The sequence below is a fragment of the Acanthisitta chloris genome, unplaced genomic scaffold (assembly GCF_000695815.1).
Source record: "Acanthisitta chloris isolate BGI_N310 unplaced genomic scaffold, ASM69581v1 scaffold16661, whole genome shotgun sequence".
Classification (NCBI taxonomy): Eukaryota; Metazoa; Chordata; class Aves; order Passeriformes; family Acanthisittidae; genus Acanthisitta; species Acanthisitta chloris.
The window spans coordinates 2,477-28,421 of record NW_008656671.1 but is presented as its reverse complement, the minus strand read 5'-3'; the positions used below and the strand labels follow the sequence as shown (position 1 = coordinate 28,421).

The following is a 25,945-nucleotide window of genomic DNA, read 5'->3' as shown; positions in this document are numbered from 1 at the left end:
TGAGTTTAGAGTCCTATTTCCATCTCCTTTTGAAAATCTAAGACCAACTGATTAGACACAATACTGACGGGAGGGAAGTCATGAAAAGAGGTAGGTTCATAGTGCAGTGTAATTCTTAGCAGCATCCTGGAGGCCAAGAATAAAACCTGTCCATTCAGAACAGAGATTTAGTGCCAAGTGCTGCACATCTTCAGCTAGGCAGGAACCCTTAAGGTAAGACACCCCACTTACAAGGGTAGATGGTACTTCTCTGTAGTCACCCCTAAGAAAAAGGAGTTTTCTCTACCCAGTAGCCCTGGACACAGCATTTATCTTTGAAAACTTGCGGTAAAAACAAATCTATAAGGAAATCGTAAGAGCATGAACTCAGTGTTTACGATCATACAGTACAACAGTGAACATGTGGTATTGCTTATGTTTACTTTCAGGCAGGGGAAGTTAACAGACTCCACTATGGGGAACCTCACACTGTGCCTGAATATCCTGCAGTGGACTTAACTGCAAGTTTTGATTTTTAGTGCACTGTCCTTTAAGAGGTGTCTTTTAATTTGAAGTGAAGATCACACATTTACAAGGATTAGTTACTTTACTTGGTCCTTTTTTTTGCCACTTAAGATTGTGATAATAGGTTTTTGTTAGAGAGAAAGAAATTGCACATGTGCATAAATCCCTGCTTTGGCCTTTATGGGATTTCAAGAATTAGCAGTCTTCAGGACAATTTGGCTTGTGATCACAGGTTCTAGTCGAGCTTGGGTTAGTATTATTCAAAAGTCTTCATGTTTTAAAAATAAAAGTTACAGCTGCAGTAACTCAGCCTCAACTGACAAGTTTAGTAAAGAGGTGGTTGAAAGGAAGCAGAAGTTAAACGATCTTATCTGGAATAAACTGTTCTTTAACATTAGTGGAATAGTATGGAAAACTTCAGATATGCATTTATTAGTGCTGTGTTTGTTCAGTGAAACAGCCAAACTCTGAGCTCACATTTGTGGGATGCTTATCTATATTTTATAGAGAGAGATATAGATATAGATATAGATATATGTGTCTATATTATGAGTTTAAGAAATCTGACATGACAGGTTAGAAACTGTAATCTGTAAAGTCTGGGATATTGAATATCATAGGTAAATATTTGTGCAAAGTACTTTGTCCCATTTGAACTAAGTAAATAATCTTGTTACTTTTAGTATTTGTACTATAATCTGCTAAACAGGTTGGACAGTCTTACTTATGTCTCATCTACTGTTTTTCTTCCATTGTTTCAGTTCTTTGTTTCTGCACCATATTTTACATCAGACACCAGTTCATACTACAAAATTTTTAGTGACAAAAATGGTTATAAGCACATTCATTACATCAATGGCTCTGTGGTAAGTCAAGCAAAGTGTTCTACACTGATCTATTGTAAATTCCTGAAATAATTCTACAATATTCAGTAACTTAAATGTCTTGCTACACAGGAGAATGCAATCCAAGTTACAAGTGGAGAATGGGAAGCAATATACATTTTCAGAGTAACAAATGATGCAATGTAAGTGTCATGAAGAAAACAGGTTGTGAGTATTGCCAGTAAAAACAACACTTAATTATTTGAACACCATTTGTTAACTCGTCAAGTTAGAACTAGGTATAATTTGTTTTTATCTGAATGCATCCACTACAAATTTGTATGCAAAGGCACTCCACATGTTTGTAAATTTGATTTACTTATGAGAGATTCTTTGCAAATTGCTCTCAATTTTCTATTTATTTTTAATCACCCATCTTAGGGAGACTTATTTAAAAATGCTTAATTTAATCATGTGCTTAACCCTCACACAATTTGCAGCTACTCTTTATGATCTCTCATTCAGCTTACTATAGATACAGCTTACATAATTGGAGTGATTAGCTCATGAGAATTAAGACAGAACTGTTTATATGGCTTATGTGTAATCTAATCATAGTTTGAGGAAAGATTTATTAAGATGCAAGGTATATAAGCTTAACTACTCTTCCATCACATGCAGAAAACTCAGAAAGTTTAATTTAACTTCTAAGACAGCTTTTCATCTTGATGCTGGTTCATAAGTCATTACTTCATTAATTATTTATTAACATGTAAATGAATTTACAGTTTCTATTCAAGCAATGAATTTGAAGGCTATCCAGGAAGAAGGAATATTTACAAGTAAGTGTTATCAACGTTATCTTAATGATAGTAGGTTGATAGAAGATATCTGGATTTGTCAATAATTTAGTTTCAAGATGTTTAAAGTGTAATTTCACAAGCCATTTTAACTAAATCTTGACCTCAGATTATATCTGAGAATTGAGGAAAAATAACATCTAACATTTAAGTATACTCTTGGGAAAAAAATCCATAAAAAGGCCAAACACTTATTTTTAAATTGAACCATTCTGAATGTACAGTGCCTGTGTTCAAGAGTGTGAGGCAGACACATGTGAAGTTAGTTGTAGCAAAATAACTACGTCTTTATTTTCCTTCTAGAATCAGTATTGGAAGTAAACCTCTCAGAAAACAATGTATTACTTGCAATTTAAGAAAAGAGAGATGTCAGTATTATACAGCAAGATTCAGTGAACGTTCTAAGTATTATGCCTTGATCTGTTATGGTATGTATAGCATGGAAGCAAAAGTAATCAGTTGTTCTTTCAAATTAGTTGGCGCTGGTTTTAATACTGATTATCCCAAACGATAGTTGTGTGAATCATAGAAATTTCTCAATAACCAGGAGAGATTTCCAGAAATAAACTTTCTATGATCAAAAATCTCATGAAGATGTTTCAGAAAATACAAATGTTTTCAGGAATTTTTTTTTACATTTTCAGCAAAAATCAAAAAGAAATTCCTGAATGTCCTTCATGTCCCAAAACAGATTCTAAACTGGGTCATGGGAGTCATGCTTTTTCTTGCAGCAGCAAGAGCAGGACTTAGAAATATACACTGATTTCCAATTTATGTGATCAGTTAGCTATGACAAACTACTACAATGTATTTCCTGATTAAAATTATCAAAACCCATGACAGCCATAAATGTTGGCTATTTACTATCTGAGAACGTTTTTAATAACAGCTAAGAGAAATTCAGTTCAAGATGTGTAATCATTTACACCACTTGTAAGACTGAAGTATTAAATGAATTCCTGTAGAACCTTTTGTTAGGTGTTTTCAGTAATCTGAGGTTTCATCCACTACTGAAATCAGAGAACAGTGAGGTGACGATCTGAAAAAAAGAAAAGTATCCAAGGTTTTCCTTTTGTGTATTTCATACAAAGTTTACTGTTCTTCTGATTCTGCACTGACTTATCAGCTGAAAAGTTCCTTAGAACTTCCGTTGAGCAGAGAACCAAATGTAGGAAATAATAACACCTTTCAATCATTCTCGCACAAAATAGTCAGTAAGGTCGTCACCATATGAAAGGCACTCACCTTCAAAAATACAATGTGACATGTTCTCAGAAGAATGTTTCACATTGTTAATTCTGCTTTCGTCTTATGTAATCACATCTCAGGTATTAACTAGGTGTCACTTCATCTCTAGGGAGGAAGAGTTTGTTAGTGGGTTTAAAGTTGCTTCTATTGTTTTGCTAAGCAATGCCTATATGTATGCAAGGCTGTGCACACGCAGTATCTTATGTATGTCATGCAGCAGGGACTAGTGGGTTATACATCTGAGAAGATTCAGATTTGTGTCTCAACTTTGATGTCTTTAACTTCTGTCATTTACCAGTAGTAATGTAATACACATTCCATCACCAAATTCCAGCTTCTAACTATAAACTGGTTTCTTATTGTTCTTGTGACAGGTCCTGGGATTCCCATTTCTACTCTTTTTGAGAACCACAGTGATAGAGGTACTGCAAGTATGCTGCCTGTGTCTGAGCAATTGTTACACTCATTGATTTTCACTATGCAGATCCTCTAATACAGTGTTTAGGATTATGATCAAGAAGCCTTTCTCTTGTTTGGTATTAAAATATCTAGTGTCTTTCTACATTTGTTAATTAGTAAAATCCAAATATCAATGAACACGCTGATGCCTTTATTTTAATTCCTGAGTCCAGCACTTTCATAGCAAACCGATGGTTTTCCTGTTTACACACTATAGAGAAAATGAACATCGGCAACTCTTTGTCTACCAAATATTGAGTCAAACTTTGAGAAAATATTATTGTGATTTCCAGACTATTCCTTTTTACATTTGGATGAACACAAGACTTTCTGATATTTTTCATTAGACAACACTACCTTATACCAAAGTCAACAGTGTACTATTTAAAGTTTGACCTGTTGTGCTGTACTGATTAGAATTTGGATCAATGACTTGCTCTTCAGCCATCAGTAGAGATGTCAGAGGAAAGCAAAAGCTCTTTCAGATGATTTGTTCAAATAACTGCTTCAGACAAGGTGTAATTACTGATACAAAGTGGGATTTCCAGCAAGAAACATTTAGAGCCCTCATTCTTTAAGTAGCCTGTTAATGAGGACTGTTTGCAATCAAGACAAGCAGGAACTTTCTAACTATGGAAATATTAGTTGCTCTGCCATGAGTTTTCTCTCTCTATTCCTTGTATTTCCCTTAAAATTCTCTGACTTAAAGCCCTCAGTCCCTGAAATGTCATGAAAACTAGCATGGTCCTGTATAAAACTTCAATGACTTACCATTCCCCTTCCTTCCCCAATAACTGGTGGAAATACACTGGTAGTTTTAATGGTCCTTACAGTTCAGCCCATATTGATAACCTACTATTAACTGAGTATTGTCTTACCAGAAAACACACAAAAACATAAGGAAGACAAATGCCACAATATTGTCAAGCTAAATTAATCTGTGGTGATTCATGTAGAAGTCAATAAATTGCAACATAATATTATTTTTACTCCAATAGGAGTTGGTATATCTCAGTTTTTATCTACTCAAAAATGTTTGCAGATGGAAAAGGCTAGTTAATGTGCCTATTGCAATTGTGCCATAAAAACACTGTGTTCTGGTATTTCCTTTGCAGAAGGTTTAAATAGATTTAATGGTTTAAATACAGCTCATGCATGGGGGTTTTTTCATATTTAATCCATTGGCATAGCTCTGTTTTCCCTTATTCATTATTACTCTGTATATCAAGAGTCCCTACTACCTTATCGAAGTATGAATTGCATGAAATGCAGCTAAGTGCCAACTGCAATTATGTGTTTCTTAACCTCTCTGCAGGAGAGAACAGTTCCATGGAATGGATTTTCACCACTTGTTTCATGATGCCTCACTCTGCTGTGCTATTATTCTTCAGGAATAAAAACAAATTCAGGCTTCTCTTTGACTTTTTCATTACCTTTTTTGGATTCATTTTCCTTAAGTCCCTTGCTTTCATAATCTCTTCTGTGGTGCAAAACTATTTTTAGTAAATCCATTTTCATTGCATTTGGCAGCATTTTGAAAATACATCACCAATGAATTTTAGTAGGACATGTGCAGTTAAACTAACATACACGAGTTTGGATGCTCCTTCCAGAGTGCCTACAATTCAATTGTGGCAATAGGCAAGTTTCAGTAGTTTTTAGGGGAAGGATTGAAAGGGTTCAGCTGAGTTTGGATGAGTATCCAAAGCTAGGATGATATTTCAGCCATGAAAAAACCCACTTGAATCTGCAAAACTTGTCAAGAGTACTTTGAAAGAACAAATTCCAGTGTTATATTTCTGGTATGTCCTGAGCACTATCTAGTTCAATACATGCTGAGACAAGAATACTTCTTCTATTTTTTTGAGCATTTCCAGAAAGTGGGAGTGGGGGGAAGGTAAACTCAAAAAGAAAAATCTCCTGCAGTTTTAAAAGATACTTTCTTTTTGAAAGTGAAGCTAAAGTCACAGATTTCCTTTATGTACATATTCTTCATCCATCACCACTCATGAGAAAACACATAAAGAAATAAGTAATACGCAGTGGATTCATAATATATGGTTCTGCAGTCTGTGCTGTACATTGACAAAATTTTAAATAGGAATTTTTCAATTATATAAGTATAAAATTTGTCTAATGCAAGTAAAACAATAAACTGAAATACTGTTCGGATTAAAAAAAAAAAAAAAAAGGGGAAAAAACCCGAACCAAAACACAAAAAATTGTTCACTAAGTGTGTAGTAATATATTACCAAGGATAGTTATATGGTAATTCTACTATCTTTGTGTGGGAATGTATTGTACAGTGGTTAAGCAAGGGTTTGCAATAACCCTTTAAGAAACTGAATTTCCTGCCTTAGCTCAGAAACAAGATACTCCCAAACAACTGTGTGCTTAACCACACTGCCCAGAGGTCTCAGAGGTTAAGGTGATGGGAAGCATGAGAGGAGATATAGGATTGTGTTTTACATAATGGGATGAATTTTGCATTTCCAGCTCCCACCGTGTTATAAGACTGGGATAAGGGCTCTGCAGGAGAAAGGAGTTTCTTTGTACCATCTCGGACTCCTAACACTCAGAGGAAACATGTGAAAGGAGTTGCATTGCAAAATGTATATCCTATAAAAAAAATCTAATGAGTATTTGTGCACTGCAATACCAGTGCTTTGCTTTCATTTAGCTATGTGATCATGCCCAATTAGAAGTGTCTGAGTTGGTTTCATTACTTTGCTTGTAAAATTCACAGATTTCCTTTCTTAACAATGAATCAGTTAATAATTCAGGCATTTCTTTTACTTAGAGCTCAGAGTATTAGAAGACAATTGGGAATTGCAGTCTGCTTTGCAAGAGATCAAACTGCCAAAAGAAGAAATTAATAAACTTGAAGTGGATGGTATAAGTAAGAATTATACATTTTGATTATACTTTTTATTCCTATCATTTTAATATTTGGTCTTAATTTTGTTCTATTAAGTATTGTCTTTCTGTAGAAGAAACTTGTTAGTTTGATTGGGAAGAAGAGGCTTTGTTCTGCCCTGTTCAACAACAATTTCAGATACCTCAGGGTATCTCTCAGTAAAATAGTAGTTAAAACACATCTTTACTTCACAATGCAATTTTTTAAAAATTCTTTCATCCTGTTGATAAAGTGTTTAAATATCAGGTAAAAACAATATAATATGGTGGTAATAAAATGTGAAATGCAAACTGCTGATAATGTGTTACACTTTATATTGACTTGTATGCACTGTTGTTTTCACTAGTGACTTTACAAACAGTATTCCATGGTAATAAATCCATGTAAAGTTTTCAAAACTAATTTCTGATAATCTTAACAACAGTTATATTCCTAGTTGTGCTTTTCTAGGCACCTGGGAAACCTGAGAACCAAGAGTTTGTGTAATAATAATAATTTTATGTATAGCTAAATTAAAGTTAAAGTGGGTACTTTATTTCTTCATTTTTCTTCAACAGCTCAATATAAACAATTAATTGCATCAGTTCTGTGATTCACAGTTCATGCATTGTGTATTATGTGCTGATTCATGTTCATATACTGTTACACCAAACTCTGGATTATGCCTGGAGGAATCATTTTAATGCTTAAAAATATGATTTTTATATGTCTTTTCTAGTTTTGTGGTACAAAATGCTTCTACCTCCACAGTTTGATAGATCCAAGAAGTACCCTCTGCTTATTCAGGTGTATGTAACACTTCCTTTCTTTGAACATTGTTGTTTTGTCAGAAATATGCTTCTTATAATTTAACAAACCTGGGATATTTGCATCACTTTATGCAGCAAAAGCAAAACTGCTCAGTTCTGTTTTGTTTGTTGTGTGTGGGGAGTGGCCTGGCTGCACTCAGCAAGGCTCCAGCATGTCTGGGCTAGTCTAGGGATGTGTTAGGACTTGTTGCCTGAGGGCCTTGGGAGGAATAGGTGTGGAGATGGGACCCTTGAACAGAAAGCACCTGCATGCTGGCTCACCCGCCCGGAGTTGGGAAGTTGCTGGGATGTTGCTGGGGTAAAACAACAAGTTGTGCCTTTGGTTGACCAATTGGTACACACAGAAAGCACCTGCATGCTGGCTCACCCGCCCGGAGTTGGGAAGTTGCTGGGATGTTGCTGGGGTAAAACAACAAGTTGTGCCTTTGGTTGACCAATTGGTACACACCCTAATGTTTAGAATAAGCCAATCAGCAGAATATGCTAAGCAAATATAAGGATTTCAATCAGCAGAATATGCTAAGCAAAGGGACTATAAGGATTTGTGAAAAACAACAAAAAACGGACATGTTGCTTGCATCAAGCTGCATCCCGTCTCTCCATCGTGGCAGTTGTGATGGGTTTTTAATGTATTTCTGGAATAGAAATTCAACCCAATGGAGATCGATAAGTTTTTTAATGTTAATCTTCGCATGGTTAGGATTAGTTTCTCATGAGAATGGTGAAAACATGTGGGCTGTTCCTTGAAGTTCTTAGCTCTGATGCTGCTTCTGTTTATCATGAGACAGTCTGAAAGTACTGATTTCAGCTTTGCTAATATGAATAATATTTTTTTAGGAAAAAAACCAAAACCAAACACACCTCAGCCATGTGGACTGTCTTCTTTAAGAGCATTTGACATCATTTCCTGCATGCAGGAAAGGCAACAAAAATTGCAGTCATGTAAAAAAAAATAAACAGAAAGGAATGCTGATTAGGTGTTATAAACTCTACGTAATGTTTTATTAACCAATGATGATCCAATGGTCAAAGAATGTTAAGTGTATTTGAATGAAGTTTAGAGTAGAAGAGTCTGTCCGCAAGGTCGAATGTGTAACTTGCATAACTTGCATTAGGCCATTCTCATGAGGAGTGTCTTTCTGTATTGCTCAGCTGTGTGGGTGTGTTCTGCCTGCAGCTCCAACAGCACATGATGGACCCTACTGAAACAAAGGTCTGGGGATGGCCAGAAAGTGTAAGGAGATGTATTTCTCCTGTTGTGTTTGGCATTGCTAACTGCATGTGGAGATCAAATGCAGAAACCAGAAAAGCATCAAAAAGGGCTGTTACACCTATGGAATTTGGAGAAAGGAAGGAATTGAGTCTTTGAGGCATGATTCCTCCTCGGGCAAGAACCTGATGCTGCGCCCCTTAGTCTGAGCTAAAACTAATTATTTGTCTTAGGTTTAAGACCTAAACAATTAAAATGGATTTTAGATAGCAAAATCTCATCAATATTTGAAAATGGTAATTGAACTGTTTGTCTACTGGGCTCTCTGAGCCACAGCTATATAGTAAAATACATGTGGAGAAAATGTTAGAAACACCTATAGCTGTAGTCCAGGGTCCAGTAATCATTTATAAATTTGTAAGTATGGGTTGAAAATGTATGATTTTTCATCCTCAGGTATGGAGGACCTTGCAGTCAGAATGTAAAGGAAACATTTAGCATTAGCTGGATAACCTATCTTGCAAGCAAAGAGGGAATTATTGTTGCTTTAGTGGATGGCAGAGGAACAGCTTATCAAGGTGACAAGGTTTTGCATGCAGTATATCGAAAACTTGGAGTCTATGAAGTTGAGGACCAGATCTCAGCAGTGAAGTAAGTAGACTATCTCCCTGTATAACTGGTGTATTTACATACCTAGAACTAGTAACGTGAAAAAAAATATTAAATTCTGAGCCTTTCTTCTGAAGAGCTTGTAAAAATATTACTCTCTGCTCAATGTCAGTGAGGTTTTGTGTAGTATAGTAAGTCCATATACCACGAAGTCCACATTTGGACCTGACCACTTCCATTGTAATAGAGCATCATCAGAAGCTTTGGTCCTAGGCCTAAGGAAATACAAATGTCAGTGGTGAGAGGTAAGCCAATGTATTATCCATTATTCTGAAGCTTTCCCTATAGGGGAAACCTACCACAGTGAACAGAGAGCTTAGCGAACAATCCATAGTGATGTACCACGCTGATTAGCTAAAGGTCAAATGTGAAGTTTTTTGCAAAACTGAACTGACACAAACCTTCTGGAGGTCAGTTACTCATAAACTTCATGCTGTGCTATTTTAGGATAGCTAGGAACAACAGAAAGTGCCTGAGTTCTCCTGATGGGTGTTCACCAACAGTTGCTCCTTTGCATCAAAACACTTGAAAGTGTTCCAAGGGAAAATAATTCCCTATGAAGAGGTTTTGGGAGGAAGCAAAAGCTGAGGATTGTAAAGAAAGGCTGTCTGTTAATCTTCTAGATAGAGTGGCACTGCAAAAGTGAACACTTTAGGAAGTGTTAGTTTGAACCCCACAGAGATGAATGCAAGGCAGGAATAAAGAATTTAGTCTAGCCTTTGGTCTGGAAATTGGCCCATCAGAGTATGGATAGATTTCCAGTTGCAACAGTAAATAAGGTCTTTCTCTCAGACCTGACTGAGTATCTTAGGCAGAAATTGTTTGTAGCAGTCGAGGTTTTCACAGCTTTCTTTACTTGTTTGAGAACATTGCCTCACACACATTGTGTGTGTAAGGAGGATATCTGTTTCTTCCTCTTTCTGCTTTGTGAAAATTCATTTCCTCCTCAATGATATAAACACACCATTATCCTTTCAGTGATAAATGATCCAGAATAGCTGTATATCATATCAGTTTTTTCTGTTAAACTGTTATTTGATTTTCTTTCTTGAAACTTTTAGGAGCAGCAGCATAATCTCTTCTATTACTCTGAATTGTCACTCAGACATAAAATGTCAGAGATGGAGGGAACCTAAATTGGTTCTGCAGTTGCAAAATCTGCTGAGACAGGCCATGAAGAAATGACCTCAGACTTCACACTTCTCAGTTTGCTGCCAGCACCTAGACTAAATTTTTATTCAGTTAACAGTAGTGCATTCCATCTTCCTGATCTAACACATTGTTTAAGATGCATGATTTTTAGTCAGGATCCTATACTCTAGTGAGATGTTCTTGGAGGGGTTTTTACTGTAGAAGATTCCCCAGGGATTAAGACAGTCATATAACAAAACTGAATCATTTTTTGGCTTTTCTAACCTTGTCCCACCCAGACAGTATCCCGCATTTTGGGTGTTGTCAGTCACTCTTGCTTTTCCTAGTAAATAAAGCTAAATGTGTGTCCTGGGATGTGTCTGAACCTATCTTTTTTTATCCGTCACTCTTGAACATTTGTGGTCTTCTGCCTCATCCTCTTTGCTGTTGCTAATACAGCTCTGGAAATACAATCTTCAGACTCCAATGCAGGATATTTGTAGGAGACCTAGTATTTATGATTCACTTTGACCTGTTGACTACAGAGTTCATAAGCAAGGTGCACCTTTCATACATTTCAGTCTTATTATCTACTTGGAGCACTAGAAGATGTTTCCATCATTTTTTTTAAATTATAGTATTATGAGCTTTTTACATTAAAAAAGAAAGTTTATTTCTCCAGGGAATCTCTAATCTCAGACGTTGATAGTGTGCTTCTTGAGAGATCAGAGCATCAACTCATTGTGACATGAGTATGTTGAGCATCTTACAGGATAAAGTGTAAATCTTAATGGTAATCCAGCACCTTTGGCATTAAAGCAATGAAAATGCTAATACCCTGTTGGATGTTACAGCTATGGGAAATGAAAGGTAAAAGTAGAAGTACACTTTTTTAACTTTTTGCTCTGCATATGTGTGTGTGTCTATACATATGCATACTCACACACACATATATATGTACAGCATGAGTACAATGTATGAGGTTTAATCTCATCTGGGCTGAATAACCTTGTACTTGGCATTGGTGAGGCCACACCTCTAGTATTGTGTTCAGTTTTGGGGCCTTCACTTTAAAAAGGACATTGAGGTACTGGAGCGAGTCCAGCAAAGGGCAATGAGGCTCATGAAAGGTCTGGAAAACATCATATGAGGAATGGCTGAGGGGATTGGGTTTGTTTAGACTTGAGAAGTGGCAGCTTAGGGGTGACCTCATTGCTCTCTAACAACCACCTGAGAGGGGGTAGTAGAGGGGTGGGGGATGGTCTCTTCTGCCATGCCTGTAGTGAGAGGACTAGAGGGAACAGTCATAAGCTGAGGCACGGGAGATTCAGAGTAGATATTAGAAAAACAATTTTCACTGTGAGGGTGGTCAGGCATTGGAATAGGTTGCCCAGGGAAGTGGATTAGTCACCATCCCTGGAAGTGTTTAAGAAGCATCTGGATCTGGCACTGGAAGATACGGTTTAGTGTTTAGGGGTTACAGTGGAGTGCCAGGCTAATGGTTAAAGGTCTGCTCCAACCTTGATGGCTCTGTGTTTCTATGAACCAGGTGGATTCTACAGATAAGAACAAAAAAAGAACTTTTCTTGCCAAGGAACCAATTGGACAGAGTCCTCATCCACTGGAACAAAAATTATTATGATGAAAGTATTAACATTTTTTATTCTTTCAGGAAAAATTCTTCCTTTTCCTCTAAAATATCTATTAAGTAAATAATTGCTGCTTTGTAGAAATCAGACATTCTATGCTGATTGTCAGTTTGCTCAAATTGGTGGGACATGTGGGAAGAAAATGAAAGAAAAACTATTTTTTGCTACATTGTTATAGTGTTAGCAATCATTTGCAATAATGCATTTATTTCTGTGTTTTTCTTTTCTGCAGGAAATTTATAGAAATGGGCTTTATAGATGAGAAACGAGTAGCAATATGGGGCTGGGTAAGTGGTTGGGTGTTTTGTATTTGTCTTTAAATAATCCTGGAGTATAATTTTTTTAATTCTTCCTCATTCTGTTCTAAATCTATGTAAAGTTTCTTTTACCTGTGTGTCATGGTGTTGCCAAAGGGGATAGTTCCTTTTGGTGCCTATATATGCAAGTGCAACAGTACAACAGTGGAAACCCCCAAAAAAAGAATCTTTGGCAGCTCCAGAGGGAATTTTGAAAAGCTTATGTCTCATACATTGTTTCAACTTGAAGCTGTGCCAAATTGACACATTTTAATTGGCTTTACTTTTAACTTAGGGACTTGCTGGAATGGTGCCAAAATTCAAGTATTGTCTTTTCTGATCTGGAATTGAAATAATGAGAAAAGTCCTATGACCATCTCTCAACAGAAAATGTGACCCTTGCATTATTCTGAATCACTGTGTACTTGGCTGGCTCTGAAATGGTCAGTAGGGATGAATGTGGGTCTGAAAGGTGTTCAGCATTGACAGCTTCACCAAGAAGTGGAAAAATTGGACAGTATGGGGGTCATTCCAAATTATTAGCCAGTCAATTTTTCATCTTTGATTTTTTCATGTACTTTGCTTTGTAACACTCCCAGAACCTGTAACAGCCAGATGTATTGCAAGTCTTTATTAGTAAAATGGACAGATTCCACTAACCTTAGGCACTGAGAAATAGAGTAGCATACCTCAAGTACAAATTTTAGAATAGCATGACATTCTAATAGGAGAAAAATAAATTTTTGGAATAGTTGGAGTTCTTTATTTTGGTGCTGTCAACTTCAAAGTAGGACTATTCATAGAAATGAGGTGCAGAGCTATTAGTAGTTTTATGGGAGAGCTGAAAGCATCCTCAGTGTCAGCACAATTGCCATAGAGCCCCTTTAGAGAGATTTGTAAGATGTTTAGGCCATCTGAATCAATTTCTGAAGTTCATCATGAATGGCTGGATCAAGAATGCATAGACAGAACTGCAGCCCTGCCCCCTACCCCACTTCAGCCGCTTGGGTGTAACTGAATTATACTGTGTGGGAGAACAAGCTGATAAGCAACACCTGAGGGTCTCATGGATAGTACCATCCTTAGATGGTACTATAAGGAATGCTAATGGGGGTTGGAGGCCAGACCTGCGTCAGCCACACTTAACTCCTTCTATGACTAAATCAGTATCAGCAATCCAGCAGTAACAGGCTGTACTAACTAAAAAAACTTACGGAATAAACTAGTGTTAGACACTCGTTAACATTTTCCAGTACATTGCTCCTTATACATGATCATTTTTCTCTAATTATCATTCAGAAAGACCTTTTATTTTATTCTCTTTAACTGCTTGTCTTTGCCAGGAGACTTCTTCTGATCTGTCACTGTTTGTTTTGTTTAACTTTTTTTATGGTTTTTGTTTGTTTATTTGTTTTCATTGGCCCAGTTTCATTGTAAAAGGCTTGCTCAGAAACACTCTAGAGGATGGATCCTGTAAGTTTCAGTTCAACTGTAAATATAGAAATTGCCTGATCTTAGATAGCACATGAGCAGGGTTGCTAAAATCTTTCTATGAAGCTTCTACAAACTGATATTTAAATTACTTTGGTCAGACACTGCTATAACACCAGAATAAAAGGGGTACCATATGGTGAAATTAAGTGACACAGACACTTACAAGTGAGTAATTCTAAAGTGACATTAAGTAATTTAAGACCACATGAAAATATTTTATTTTTTTAATCACATCATATTTTATTTCACCACAGTATTTCCAGAACCAACTGAGAGCTTGCATGCATCTTAAGCATTGTATCCCAGTAGCATATGTAATATTCAAATCATGGCACTATTGCCAAACCTATCATAATTTTTTTTTTCTATTTGTTATACCATTTCCTGGTATGTAAGCTTTGAAAGGAGTTGAGAGGTGTTTCTTTATTTATAGCCTGAGGTTTCGCAGGTATGCATGAAGTCATACTTTCAGACTCACCAAACTATTCTGGATTGCAAAAACTCTTAAATAACCTCTAAAGCAATTCGGGTTTTGAGCTCTATCTCTGCCTGTTACAGTGATTTATCTGCCTGATCCTAATCCTTTGTTTTTTAGCCTTGTGGAGTGATTTTTTTAAAGATGAAATGAGGAAATCAAATGAGATTAAAAAATTCTAAGATTTATTAGCATATTTCTCACTGTCATTTCAAGCTGGAATGTCAAGAGGAGAGAAGGACTAAATTACTTTTGTACAAAAAGAACCCTTAATAGTTCTGCTTCTTTCCCTTAGTCTTTCATATGCTAGTGAGAATTCTTCATGACACACCTTGTATTTTTATCCCTCCCTCAATTCTAGAGTAAACAATAACCTGTTATTTCCCAAACACCTTATACGAGTTTTTCCAACACCAGTTCCACATCCTATGGAGAGTCAAACCAAATGCTTCTTATTTACAGTATTTTCCTGTTTCAGCAACTAGCCCTGCACAGTTTCACAGATCTGTTCTGATATCCAGGCTCATTTATTGCTTTACTTAACCTGTGGCTATTCTTCCTTGAAGTTTGAGTAATCAGGCCAAAAAGTAACTGGAACAGTGTCAAGCAGTAGGGAGGAATTGCTCCAACCACAAGTTCTCAAGTAACTGAGTCTTTTAGTACTGACTTTTGGGTTGGTTCAATATGCTGATCATTTGCAAATAACTAGGGAGCTTGTTAAGGGAGGGAACAGCCTATAACAACCTATAACTCTTCTTGGAGGTTCACATTGAAAGAATAAGAGTCAGTGAACACAAATTGCCACAAGGGTAGTTTTATTTCAGTTTTGTGAAAAAACATTTATGATGACAGTAATCACCATTGTAACAGATTCAGTAGAGAGGCTGTGTGATATGGATGTGACTCTGATCAACCTCATTTAAATCTGAAGTTAGCCCTGTTTTGAGATATAGGTTGCATTAGATTACCTTGAGGAACCATACCAACTTCAATTTTCTATGATTATAAATGGCAACAAGAGTATCCTGTAATAAGCATTGAAGAAGTAGCAACAAAGAACTGAATCAATAAAATTGTCTAATCTCTCTCACAAGAAATCACATCAGATCCATTTGAAATAATAAATTAATAGAAAAAGTTGAAAAGCTTTTGTTGCTTTGTCCTCCATGCATTCAAAGCAAAATATTTACTTTGAAATTAATTTATATGAGTTTGATTCAGAAAACAGAATGAATGTCACCAGTAATGTTTAACTGTCTGTGATTTCTCCCTAGTCCTATGGCGGGTATGTAACTTCTTTGGCACTTGGATCTGGCAGTGGCCTATTTAAATGTGGAATGGCTGTGGCTCCTGTTTCCAGCTGGGAATATTATGGTATGGAATCTTGTCATAAATACTGACTTGGAAAGCAAGATGTATCATTTAATTACTTTTTAGATTAAATCATTGCAGGAGGGTGGCAATTTGAAATGTAAAGACAGTGAAATTACCTAGACATAAAACTCTTAAGACCCTAGGTTTAATGTTCTCCTTGCTGAAAATAACTGACTGCAAGTGGCAGTTTGGAACAGACTTTGTCGCATAGGATACGATATGCCTCGATAATTCCATATACACATCTGTAACAGTAAGTTTGTAAAGCCCTCCCAATAAACTGCTATAGTAAGGAGTGATCTTCCTAAAATTCCAGTATCGCTGAGTTCAGAAATAGCTGAACTGATTTTTCTGCCAATAGTGGAATCAAAGTGCACTTCAACTTCAGATGATGACCTCTGTCAGGAATCAGTATCTCTGATGACTGCAAAGACATTTCCCAAAAGCAGTGGAAAAGAGAGGGAGGGACTGTTGTGTGTGATTTTTTTTTATTAAATATTTTCCCCTTTAAATGTTTCTCAGCCACACATTCTGTGTTGTTGTGTTACAATACATATTTTTATTTATGTTTTTGAATTAGGCTCCAAACCGCTCAGAGGAAACAACTCTGGGATACACCCAGAGCCTTCCTGTGAGAATAAAGCAAGCACATACTCATACTTGCAGACCTGTTAAGCTTTTGGCATGGTGTAAAGGAACCTTAGTGTAAAAAAAAAATCATGGCATGCGTGTTTTCAATGAGTAAAATGTAGCACTTTGAACACATTTACTTAGCATATGGTCGTTTGCTAAGAAGTCTTGGTTATGAGAAAGATTTTTGGTTAAATGGGAAAGATTCCTTCCCTGACTGCTAGCACAGACATTCCTTGTATTTATGGTGTTTTGCAAACAAAGGGGAAAATATTTGTATGACACAGGAAGTATAGTCTTCATGTTTTCACTGGCATGAAGATTTTTTTTAAAGACTTTTTACTCATGATCGCAAAATTATTTCCAGAATGCAGGCATAAAGCACTATTTTTTCAGAAGTCCTTCAGTAAAACAAGAGTTATAAAAATTTGTCCAAGCATTAAAAATTAATGAAGTTTTACAGTTAAAGTAGATTAGTCCTGCACCATTGCAATCTTTACTGTAGCTGAATTTTCAGGAGAGAGTTAAAGAATCTTTCTAAAAACACATTGTAAAATCCAAACAGGCAAATGTACCTCCACTAAGGAAGGAAGGAAACAGAAGGAAGTCATGAGTCATAAGTTTTGGCAAGCAGATCATCTTAACATTAGGGTGAACTGTGTTAGGGGCAAAACGACAGGATGCTACATACTGGAGCCTCCAAGTAGTATAAGTATGTCAGAGAATATACTAGTCTCTAGAGCATCTAAATTCTGTCCCACCCTCTTTTAAATGCACAGATGATATTCTGGACCTTAGTCTTTTCCCAGAAGCCATCCTACCCCCCTCCATTTTGAGTCAGAGTTAATAACAGCTGAACAGTTATAAGATGGAAAGGGAAATTCCATTCAGGAACAATGTATAGTTAAAAGCATTAGATCTGTGACTGTTTCATTAAAATTTATTTAAATTTATCTCCTTTTCATTTCTCAATAATTGACAAGATGAATCTTCTACTTAGTCATTATAATGCAATTCTGCTGACCTCTGTGGACTTGTTGTAGCTACACTGGTAGGAGAGAGTGGAGAATTTGGCTCAGTATACTGAAGAAATGCCAGCCATTCAGAAAGAGTCTATTTTATTGAAAACTTAAGCCCAATATGGTTGTTTGACACTGTGTTGACAACAGATATTGCACATTTTCTGTTTTCATGGGATGATAAAGGATTTTGATAAAAGATAGGCTACTTGCATGTTTTTTGGTACTTCGTTTTTTACAAATTATCTTTAGAAACCTTTCTTGGCTGATCTGGGAGACATAGTATGCATCTTTAGCACTTGGTGATTGCACATGTAAACACTATATAATAAACCATGGGAATAAGAGTATAGAATCATTTTCCTTTCCTGGGAGGATGCTCATTTCTACTTTTAATGAAATTATTCTAATGCAGTGTACCAAACTGGACAACAAGGTAGACAATACCAATTCCCTAATGATTACAATGGCCATCACCTCTCTTATGAGAGAGAAAGATTCCAGCACTTCTTTGTCACGAAGTCTTGACTTCATTAAATAAATAAAATTCTTATAATGCTGCAGCTTGACTGCTCAATGTGTCAGTTACTTTTTCAAGGCAAGGTCATAAAAAAAGTAGTGTTCTGGTAGTGACAGCTGCTGTGTCAGTTTTCCATAAATTTTCATAACAGCTCTTAGTTAAAGTACAAATACCCAGGCAGGGAAAGATAGATGTTCCTACTGATTTCTTGGTGAAAGATACTGTTCAGTTTTTCATATATACTTTGTCAAATCTGTGAACAGTCTTTGTTGTAGTTAAAGAAAGGAATTCAACAGAGACCTGAACAGCAATGGGCCACTTTTTCAGTTTCCTGCTCCCCCTAGTTTCTGTATTCAATAGGAAAAGGACAACATACAATCCATATTTACTGTATATACACATAGAAATCCTCAAATTCTTTTTAAGATGTCCAAATTAATCTGTGTCATCTTTCCACCATGCACCTTTATTAGCTCATTGGCTTGTTCAACTGACTTCTAGAGTTCAACCCAACAGCATAAAGTAGTATCAATTCATTACCTTTATCCACAAAACCTTCTGTTGGTTCCACAGATGAGTATCAAATCATTATCAAACTATTTCTGCAAGGATGGTTTGGAGGACAGTTATTAATTAGCCTTCATAGTTGTTTTTTAAAAATATGTTTAAATATGGCATATTAGGAGGAAAACAAGCAGAACAGACACAGTTAAACATAATTTAATTTTCTGTGTCACCGAAGTCACAAACATATCTGTACTTTCTTTATCTATAGCTTTTTTCTTCTTTAATATTTCAGCATCTATCTACACAGAACGATTTATGGGTCTTCCTGTAGAGTCTGATAATCTGGAGCACTACAAGGTGAGAATTAAATTTGAATCACTCTTCCATGGATAAGTAGAACTGTGAAGAAAGAAAATGACCCACCAGCTCTCATAGTGAAAGTCCTGTAGTAGCTAAGCTACTGCTGTGCAATTCTTATCTCCATAATTAATTATGGTTTTGTATTTAGAAATCCCCAAAATGCTAAATTGAAGTCCTTATTTTCTCACTTGGGCAAGTCAGACAGTTCTGTCAGTGCAAACCATTAGCCTAGGAAAGAACTCAAGTGAGAATGAAATATCAGTGTTGCTAAGGTTTCATTGGTACAAATAGCTGTGGTATGCAAACTACTTCATGCAAATTTAACTCTCTGATAATAGGATCATAAGCATGCTAAATGGTCAGAACAGTTTCCACTACCTGGAAGAAGTTGCCATTCTCCTTTTCACATTGATAGGAAGTCTGTAGTTTCCTCTAGCAACACACATACCAGCTCCAGACACAGAGAGGCCCAAATTAATGCCCAAAGAACTTAGTGGAAAGATTCCTGTTAAAGATTTTGCATCATGTTCTCAGTACATATTTCCATCCCAACTCAAAGAACAGAAATGCTCAATAATAAACAGCCTTGGCAGAAGTGTCTGGGAAGCCAGGAATTATAGCATTCAGGGAATGACACATGGCTAGTGCTGTGCTTTTCATAAATTGGCCATTAGTAAAGGCACTAAATATCATATCTGTTTCTGATAGCATAGAGATGCTTGTGATAGTACACAGAGCTACCTGCTGCAAGCCAGGCTTGCACATGGATCTCCTATGGGCAAACATCATGACAATATGGGGCAGATTGTTTTTCTTTCTCCTGGTAGTGCTTTTCATAAGACATTCAAATTATTTTTAAAAAACAGTGTTTATTTATAGGTATGCCTGTCCTGAAGCCAAAGTCAAGGAATCACAGAATAATAGAATCATTTAGTTTGGAAAAGACCTCTAAGATCATTGAGTCCAACCATTAACCCAGCACTGCCAAGTCCACCACTAAACCATGACCCTAAATGCCACATCTACATTTCTTTTTTAAATACCTCCAGGGATGGTGACTCAACCTCTTCCCTGAGCAGCCTGTTCCAATGCTTGACAACCCTCTCCATGAAGAACTTTTTCCTCATATCCAATCTAAACCTCCACTGGCACAATTTGAGGCCATTTCCTCCCTCCTGTTACCATCCTCCACCTCTCTACAATCTCCTCTCAGGTAGTTGTAATAAGTGATAAGGTCCCCCTGAACCTCCTTTCTCCAGGCTAAACATCCCCAGCTCCCTCAGCTGCTCCACGTAAGACTTGTGCTCAAAACCCTTCACCAGCTTCACTGCCCTTCTCTGGACACACTCCAGCACCTCCACGTCTTTCTTGTAGTGAGGGCCCAGAACTGGACACAGTACTTGAGGTGTGGCCTTACCAGTGCTGAGTACAGGGCGATGATCACTGCCTTAGTCCTGCTGGCCACACTATTTCTGATACAAGCCAGGATGCCTTCTTGACCACCTGGGCACACTGCTGACTCATGTTTAGCCATCTGTTCACCAACACCCTGAGGTCCTTTTCCACTGGGCAGCTTTCCAACCACTCTTCCCCCAGCCAGTAGTGCTGCATGGGGTTGTTGTGACCCAAGAGCAGGACCATAGGCACTTTACCTTGTTGAACCTCACATAACTGGCCTCGCCCCATGGATCCAGATCCAGCCTGTCCAGATCCCTCTGTAGAGCCATATATGTATGGCTTCTAGTGTAATCTCAAATTGATATGAAGTCACCGCTGTTATTATGTCAGTCCAACTGCTTGATTTGTTGTTCTACTAGGTAATGAAATCCTTTCAGCACTGTGAATAAGTGGTTTAAATTGAAGTTGCTGAACTGTTCATTATTTCCTCTCAACAGAATTCAACTGTGATGGCAAGAGCAAAGAATTTCCAAAATGTAGAGTATCTTCTCATCCATGGAACAGCAGATGGTGAGGTTTGCAAATGGCAGAACAAACACAGAGCCAGAATCACTTTGTTTGAAAAACATTAAGCATCTATCTGTGCCTTTGGTCAGTACTTAGATCTTTGGTAGATTTCCATATGACATAAGATGCTTACTCATTTTTAGTAATGTCAACTGTATCACTTAATAATTAGTGGACACAACTTAATGCACTATAACTTCATGCTTTGTGGTATTTACACGTTTTGACAGCCAGTCTCTTTTTTTTTCCTTTTTTAGATAATGTACATTTTCAGAACTCAGCACAAATTGCAAAAGCTCTGGTTAATGCACAGGTGGATTTCCAGGCAATGGTAAATAACAGACTATTTTCCAGTTTGAACAGTAGTTTATAACTTTATCAATAAGCTTATCTGACATTTGGCAATGTTTTTAATAACCCAGTTCAACTGAACATGCTTCAAAAATCTGGCAATTGCTAGTACATTTTTTATTCTTCATAAACAATTTCTCAATTTCTTCCCCAAAGGATTTGCCTGCTCTTTTTTTTTTTCTTGCCCTTTGGATGCTAGAAGGATTTTTCTCTTGTCAAGAATAGCTTAGAGGCTTCTAGAATGAGCCAGGGAGAAGAATAAGAATCTAGCTTCCCTATGAATGATGCTGATAGCTAATAAAAGAGGAAGATGAAGGAACTGGCTTCTGGGGCCAAAATCATCAGTGCTTCTGATAGATTCTGTCTTGAACTGGACTTGCCTGCCACAGGCACAAGGTGAAATAGGTAAAAAGGGTATGAGATATCCAAGTTGTATATCCAGGATCAGAAAAAAACAAAGAAAAGCAAAAGAAAACCCCCAACAACAAAGCTGTTCTCTGCAAAAGAGAGGTAGGAGGTAGGAGATACAGGCAAAGAGAGAACACATAGGCAAGAATTTACAGGATATAAATGAGGAATGAACAGGGGGAAAGTAGTTCTGAATTACATGCTAAGCTCTCCCTCCAGACCCTTTGTCTTAGGGCTAATAACAAAAGTGTTTGCCTGCTACCAAACCTACTGGTCTTCTGCCTGAGTGAAATTTCACAGGGCTGTGAACTTCCCAAAAAGAGAGCACAGAGGGATCTCCCAATACTTGGGGTTTATAGGCCCTTTTGTGTTTCCCACATTTTCTGCCTCCTTCACTGATGTGTAGCAAATCTGGGTTATTTCTCAAGTATCTGGAATACTGTATGCAGTTGTACCCCTTCTGGTTCTGCTACAGTGGAATGGCAGACACTGCTTAGAGTTAGCATAATCCATATGTATATTTTATTTCCAGTACACCATTCACAATGTTTATGGCTCATGGCCCTGCTGTAATGCAAGATGTTTTGAATAGAATTCCACATTTAGCTGCAAGTTCGTTACTTAGGGCCCAATATTTATTTCTAAGCAAGACTGTGACCCCTGTTGCCCAGGCCATGCAGCAGGTCAAGGACATTTCATCCCTAAGGGCGTCTCAAAGCTGATACAATTGACTTGTAAGTACTAAGGCAGTAATGCTTACTCTTAGACTTCAGAAGGTTTAGAAACTTTTTTTCAGCAAGAATATTAATATACAAGAAACTGATGAAAAAAATTACCAAGTCCCTTTGTTTTCTTAAGGCATCCACTTTCTTCTACATGGTAATAAAATACATGTCTTGTATTGTCTAACTCTTGCAGAATTGAAAACATAACATAGGGGATTTATGGGTTTTTGTGTTGGTTTTTTTTTCCCCAGTGGTATACTGACCAGAACCATGGAATTCCAGGCCTATCCAGCAAACATCTCTACACACATATGACCCACTTCCTCAAGCAATGTTTTTCTTTGCCAGAATAAGTAGACTATTCAGAGTATGCTAAGACATCTGAGACAACTCTGGGAGAATGCAATGATAATAATGACCAAGTTATATAGTTACAGGTGAATTGATAACAAGAACTTTGAAGTTTTAAACAATGTTTACATCCATTTTTGATATTGTATATTGGCAAATGTTATGGTAATACATGTTTTGACACATTTAACACCTGTTTGATAGAAAAAATAAAATCAGAATGTAAAATGTCATGCACATTTATTGCCAACTTGCTCAAACTTCCATTTTGCAGTCCAAAGATAGGTGGTTTGTTGCAAAGGCACACTGACAGATTAATATGCTTGCATTTGTTAACTGCAACTATCAAATGAGAAAGGACAAAGAAAGCAGTGCAAGTACCTAATTAGCATCCTAACAAGAACCAGTTTCTCAAAATTTGTTTCCAATTTCTTGAAAAGAATCCAAGCAAAGCTACACAGTATTTAAAACTGAATTTTGGATACTTCCTGAGAGTACTGAATGCTGTGTTCAAATTTTATTCTACTCTTACTTGAAACCTTGGTTCTGCAAAACTCTCAATGTTCGGGTTTAAACATGAAAGCAGGACATTCATGAGAACTATTTTATCTCAGTGTTTTTTCTCCCTGTATTCAAAATACACAAGCCACCTTAGCCTGTTTTTAATCTCTAATCATCACCTCAGCATTCAACTTAATCTCCATGTCATTCATCACAGACTGGAGGAGAAGGATCAAAGAATTATGCAAGCTTTCTTTGCTTTGCTTCTAGTGAAACTATTTCAGGGAGTCTTTTAAAAATGCTAGAAGCTAATAATGATTGGAATGCTTGTATTCTTTTTGATTAGTAATTAAATCTGTCCTGCTATAATATAAGAATATGAACAAGATAATTGGCAGGAGATCCATTGTAGATTAAATGATTCCCATGTTTAAAAAATTCTGAGTTAGTCTACTGCATAAGAACCTGTTTAACACAGTATCTTATCTCTGCTATTAGCTGTTGAGAGTACAAAATAACCTGAAAAAGATCGTGTTGCCTTCCCACAAACCAAGCTGTTTCCTAACTCTCAGTCAGAGATTGGTTGCTGCTTCTTTGTGGAAAAGCAAGAGGTTTCATTTGACTCTCTTGAAAAAAACATGAGGTTTAGCCAAAATAATTAAAATGTGGAAGTGATTTGCTATGTAACAGCTTCCTTCGTTTGTTAATGGCAATATCAAATCTGATTTTCCACACATGAGAACATTCCTCAAATACATCTTTATGTAAATGTAGTTGCCAAGCTGTTTGTAATGGTTAAATTATACTTTGATGGGAACTCTTCAGAAAATACTCAATTAGTTCAGGTTTTTTTGGAAACACTGCCAATTATGTGACGTTAATGAGCTTTTTGTTGGTAATGTAATTAAAATTCAACTGCTATAATGGATAAAGGAAAAAATTATCGCTCTAAGAAAGTTAACATTAAGCAAATATAACATGAAGCATGGCTAATTAGATGTTGATTATATGGTCCAATGTGCATTTGCTGCACACAACAGTAGTCTCAGAAATGTGGTTATCTTACAAATAAGGAATACAATTCAGTTGAAATAACTAAGATTTAACTCTCAATTTCTTATATTGATACAACACCATGGAAATCATTACAACATTGTGGTGAAAGAGAGAAAAATCAAGCTCTTATCCCAGATGCTTAAAGGTTTAAGGTACCTGAATATGTCAATGGGAACCTACAGCAATTTCCAGAAAAAGCATGGTATTGATAAGGTCTCTTTAAATTTCTACACCTTTATTTTTATTTATTATTTTTTTAATCCTATAAGCTCTGGGAATTTGTGGCCTTTGGGGTACTATAAGTAATAAAATGATGCAATGTGTTGTTCACACCCTGCCTACAGGCCTGTTGTCAGAAGCTTCTGGAAGTATTTGGAATAAGGGACATATCAGAAAAATGTGTCAAATTAAATAAGAGAAGGTACCTCTTTCTCAAGGGGTGCATTAGCTGTTTCATTATTGATCTGTCTTGATGTCTGTTTCCTAAGGCAGTCTGAGTACACATCCTCCAAACTGTCCAGCAGTTACTTTGGTTTGTAGGTAGCAGTTGTGGGGATAACAACAACAACGAAAAACCCAAAACAACAAAAAACAAAAGTGCATCTTGATGCTGTGATTTTTCCTTCATTGTTTTTCAGGTTGTTAATTTCTTTGCCTTACACAGTGTTCTTGCCAAAGAATGGGAACATGTCTACAGCAGAGTGTGACATTTACACTCAGTTGCTGAAATAATGTCTAGCCTGAAAGCTTTATGATTGAGCAACCATGTGTTATGTATTTTGATGACCTGGAGAAAAGTGTCCTAGGATGCTGTGTCAAAAAAACCCTCCTAGAAGTACATATAACATCAAATTGATGGTCTGTGCTAATAACAGGTAACGCTGCAATCAATCATTAGAAATGGTGCAGAGCACTTCAAACTTACCCTCACAGTATCACAGAAAAACAGAATGGTTGGGGTGGAAAGGGAGCTTTGCAGGTCTACTTTCAAGCAGGGCCCAGGACTATGTCCAGATGACTTTTGAATATCTAAAACAATGGACACTCCACAACCTCTCTGGGCCACCCCTGCCAGTGCTTGGTCACCCTTATAGTAAAGAAGTGCTTTCTTATGTTCAGAAGAACGTTCTTTGTTTAGTTTGTACCTGTTGGCTCTTACTCTGTCAATGGGCACCACTGAAAAGAGACTGTCTTCTTTAAAGCATGCCTTCAAACATGTATATATACAGTGATAAGATTCTCCCAAGCCTTTTCTTCTCTAGGAACAGAACCTTTTCAATTCTGCATTGCTGCCTACAATCACAATCCATGTTACAAGCATTACACAAACATTCACTGGACACTTATTTGCCCCATTCCTTTTTAATCAGAGAGAAGAGCCCACAGTGTAGGCCCTTCTGCAACAGAGCTTCAACAGTTCAAGGTGGAAGGGCTTGTCCTGAGGTATCAAGATGAAGCTAAACTAGTATGTTTAAGGGTTATCCTTATATATGAATAAAAAGTATATGTAACTGTACTGCAGACATAGAATACGGTATGTAAGAGCCAACACTGGGACACAACTTGACTGAAAGTAAGCTCTTAAGACAAGATTTTCTAAGCTGATATGCTGGTTTGGGCTGAAGTGGAGTTA

The 25,945-nt window shown here is 36.8% G+C and overlaps 1 protein-coding gene across 1 annotated transcript in view; it reads left to right on the top strand.

The window, feature by feature from the left end:
- FAP (fibroblast activation protein, alpha) overlaps positions 1 to 22,985 on the top strand; it is a 35,235-nt gene extending 12,250 nt beyond the window's left edge. The window contains exons 12-25 of the mRNA XM_009084429.1: positions 1,266 to 1,370; positions 1,461 to 1,531; positions 2,117 to 2,170; positions 2,492 to 2,616; positions 3,811 to 3,858; positions 6,696 to 6,794; positions 7,531 to 7,600; positions 9,288 to 9,482; positions 12,513 to 12,567; positions 15,820 to 15,919; positions 18,888 to 18,952; positions 20,851 to 20,923; positions 21,178 to 21,251; positions 22,656 to 22,985. Coding sequence (XP_009082677.1) covers positions 1,266 to 1,370; positions 1,461 to 1,531; positions 2,117 to 2,170; positions 2,492 to 2,616; positions 3,811 to 3,858; positions 6,696 to 6,794; positions 7,531 to 7,600; positions 9,288 to 9,482; positions 12,513 to 12,567; positions 15,820 to 15,919; positions 18,888 to 18,952; positions 20,851 to 20,923; positions 21,178 to 21,251; positions 22,656 to 22,757 — 1,236 coding nt within the window. The 3' untranslated portion in view covers positions 22,758 to 22,985. The remainder of the gene's footprint in view (positions 1 to 1,265; positions 1,371 to 1,460; positions 1,532 to 2,116; positions 2,171 to 2,491; positions 2,617 to 3,810; positions 3,859 to 6,695; positions 6,795 to 7,530; positions 7,601 to 9,287; positions 9,483 to 12,512; positions 12,568 to 15,819; positions 15,920 to 18,887; positions 18,953 to 20,850; positions 20,924 to 21,177; positions 21,252 to 22,655) is intronic.
- The last annotated feature ends 2,960 nt before the right edge of the window (positions 22,986 to 25,945 follow it).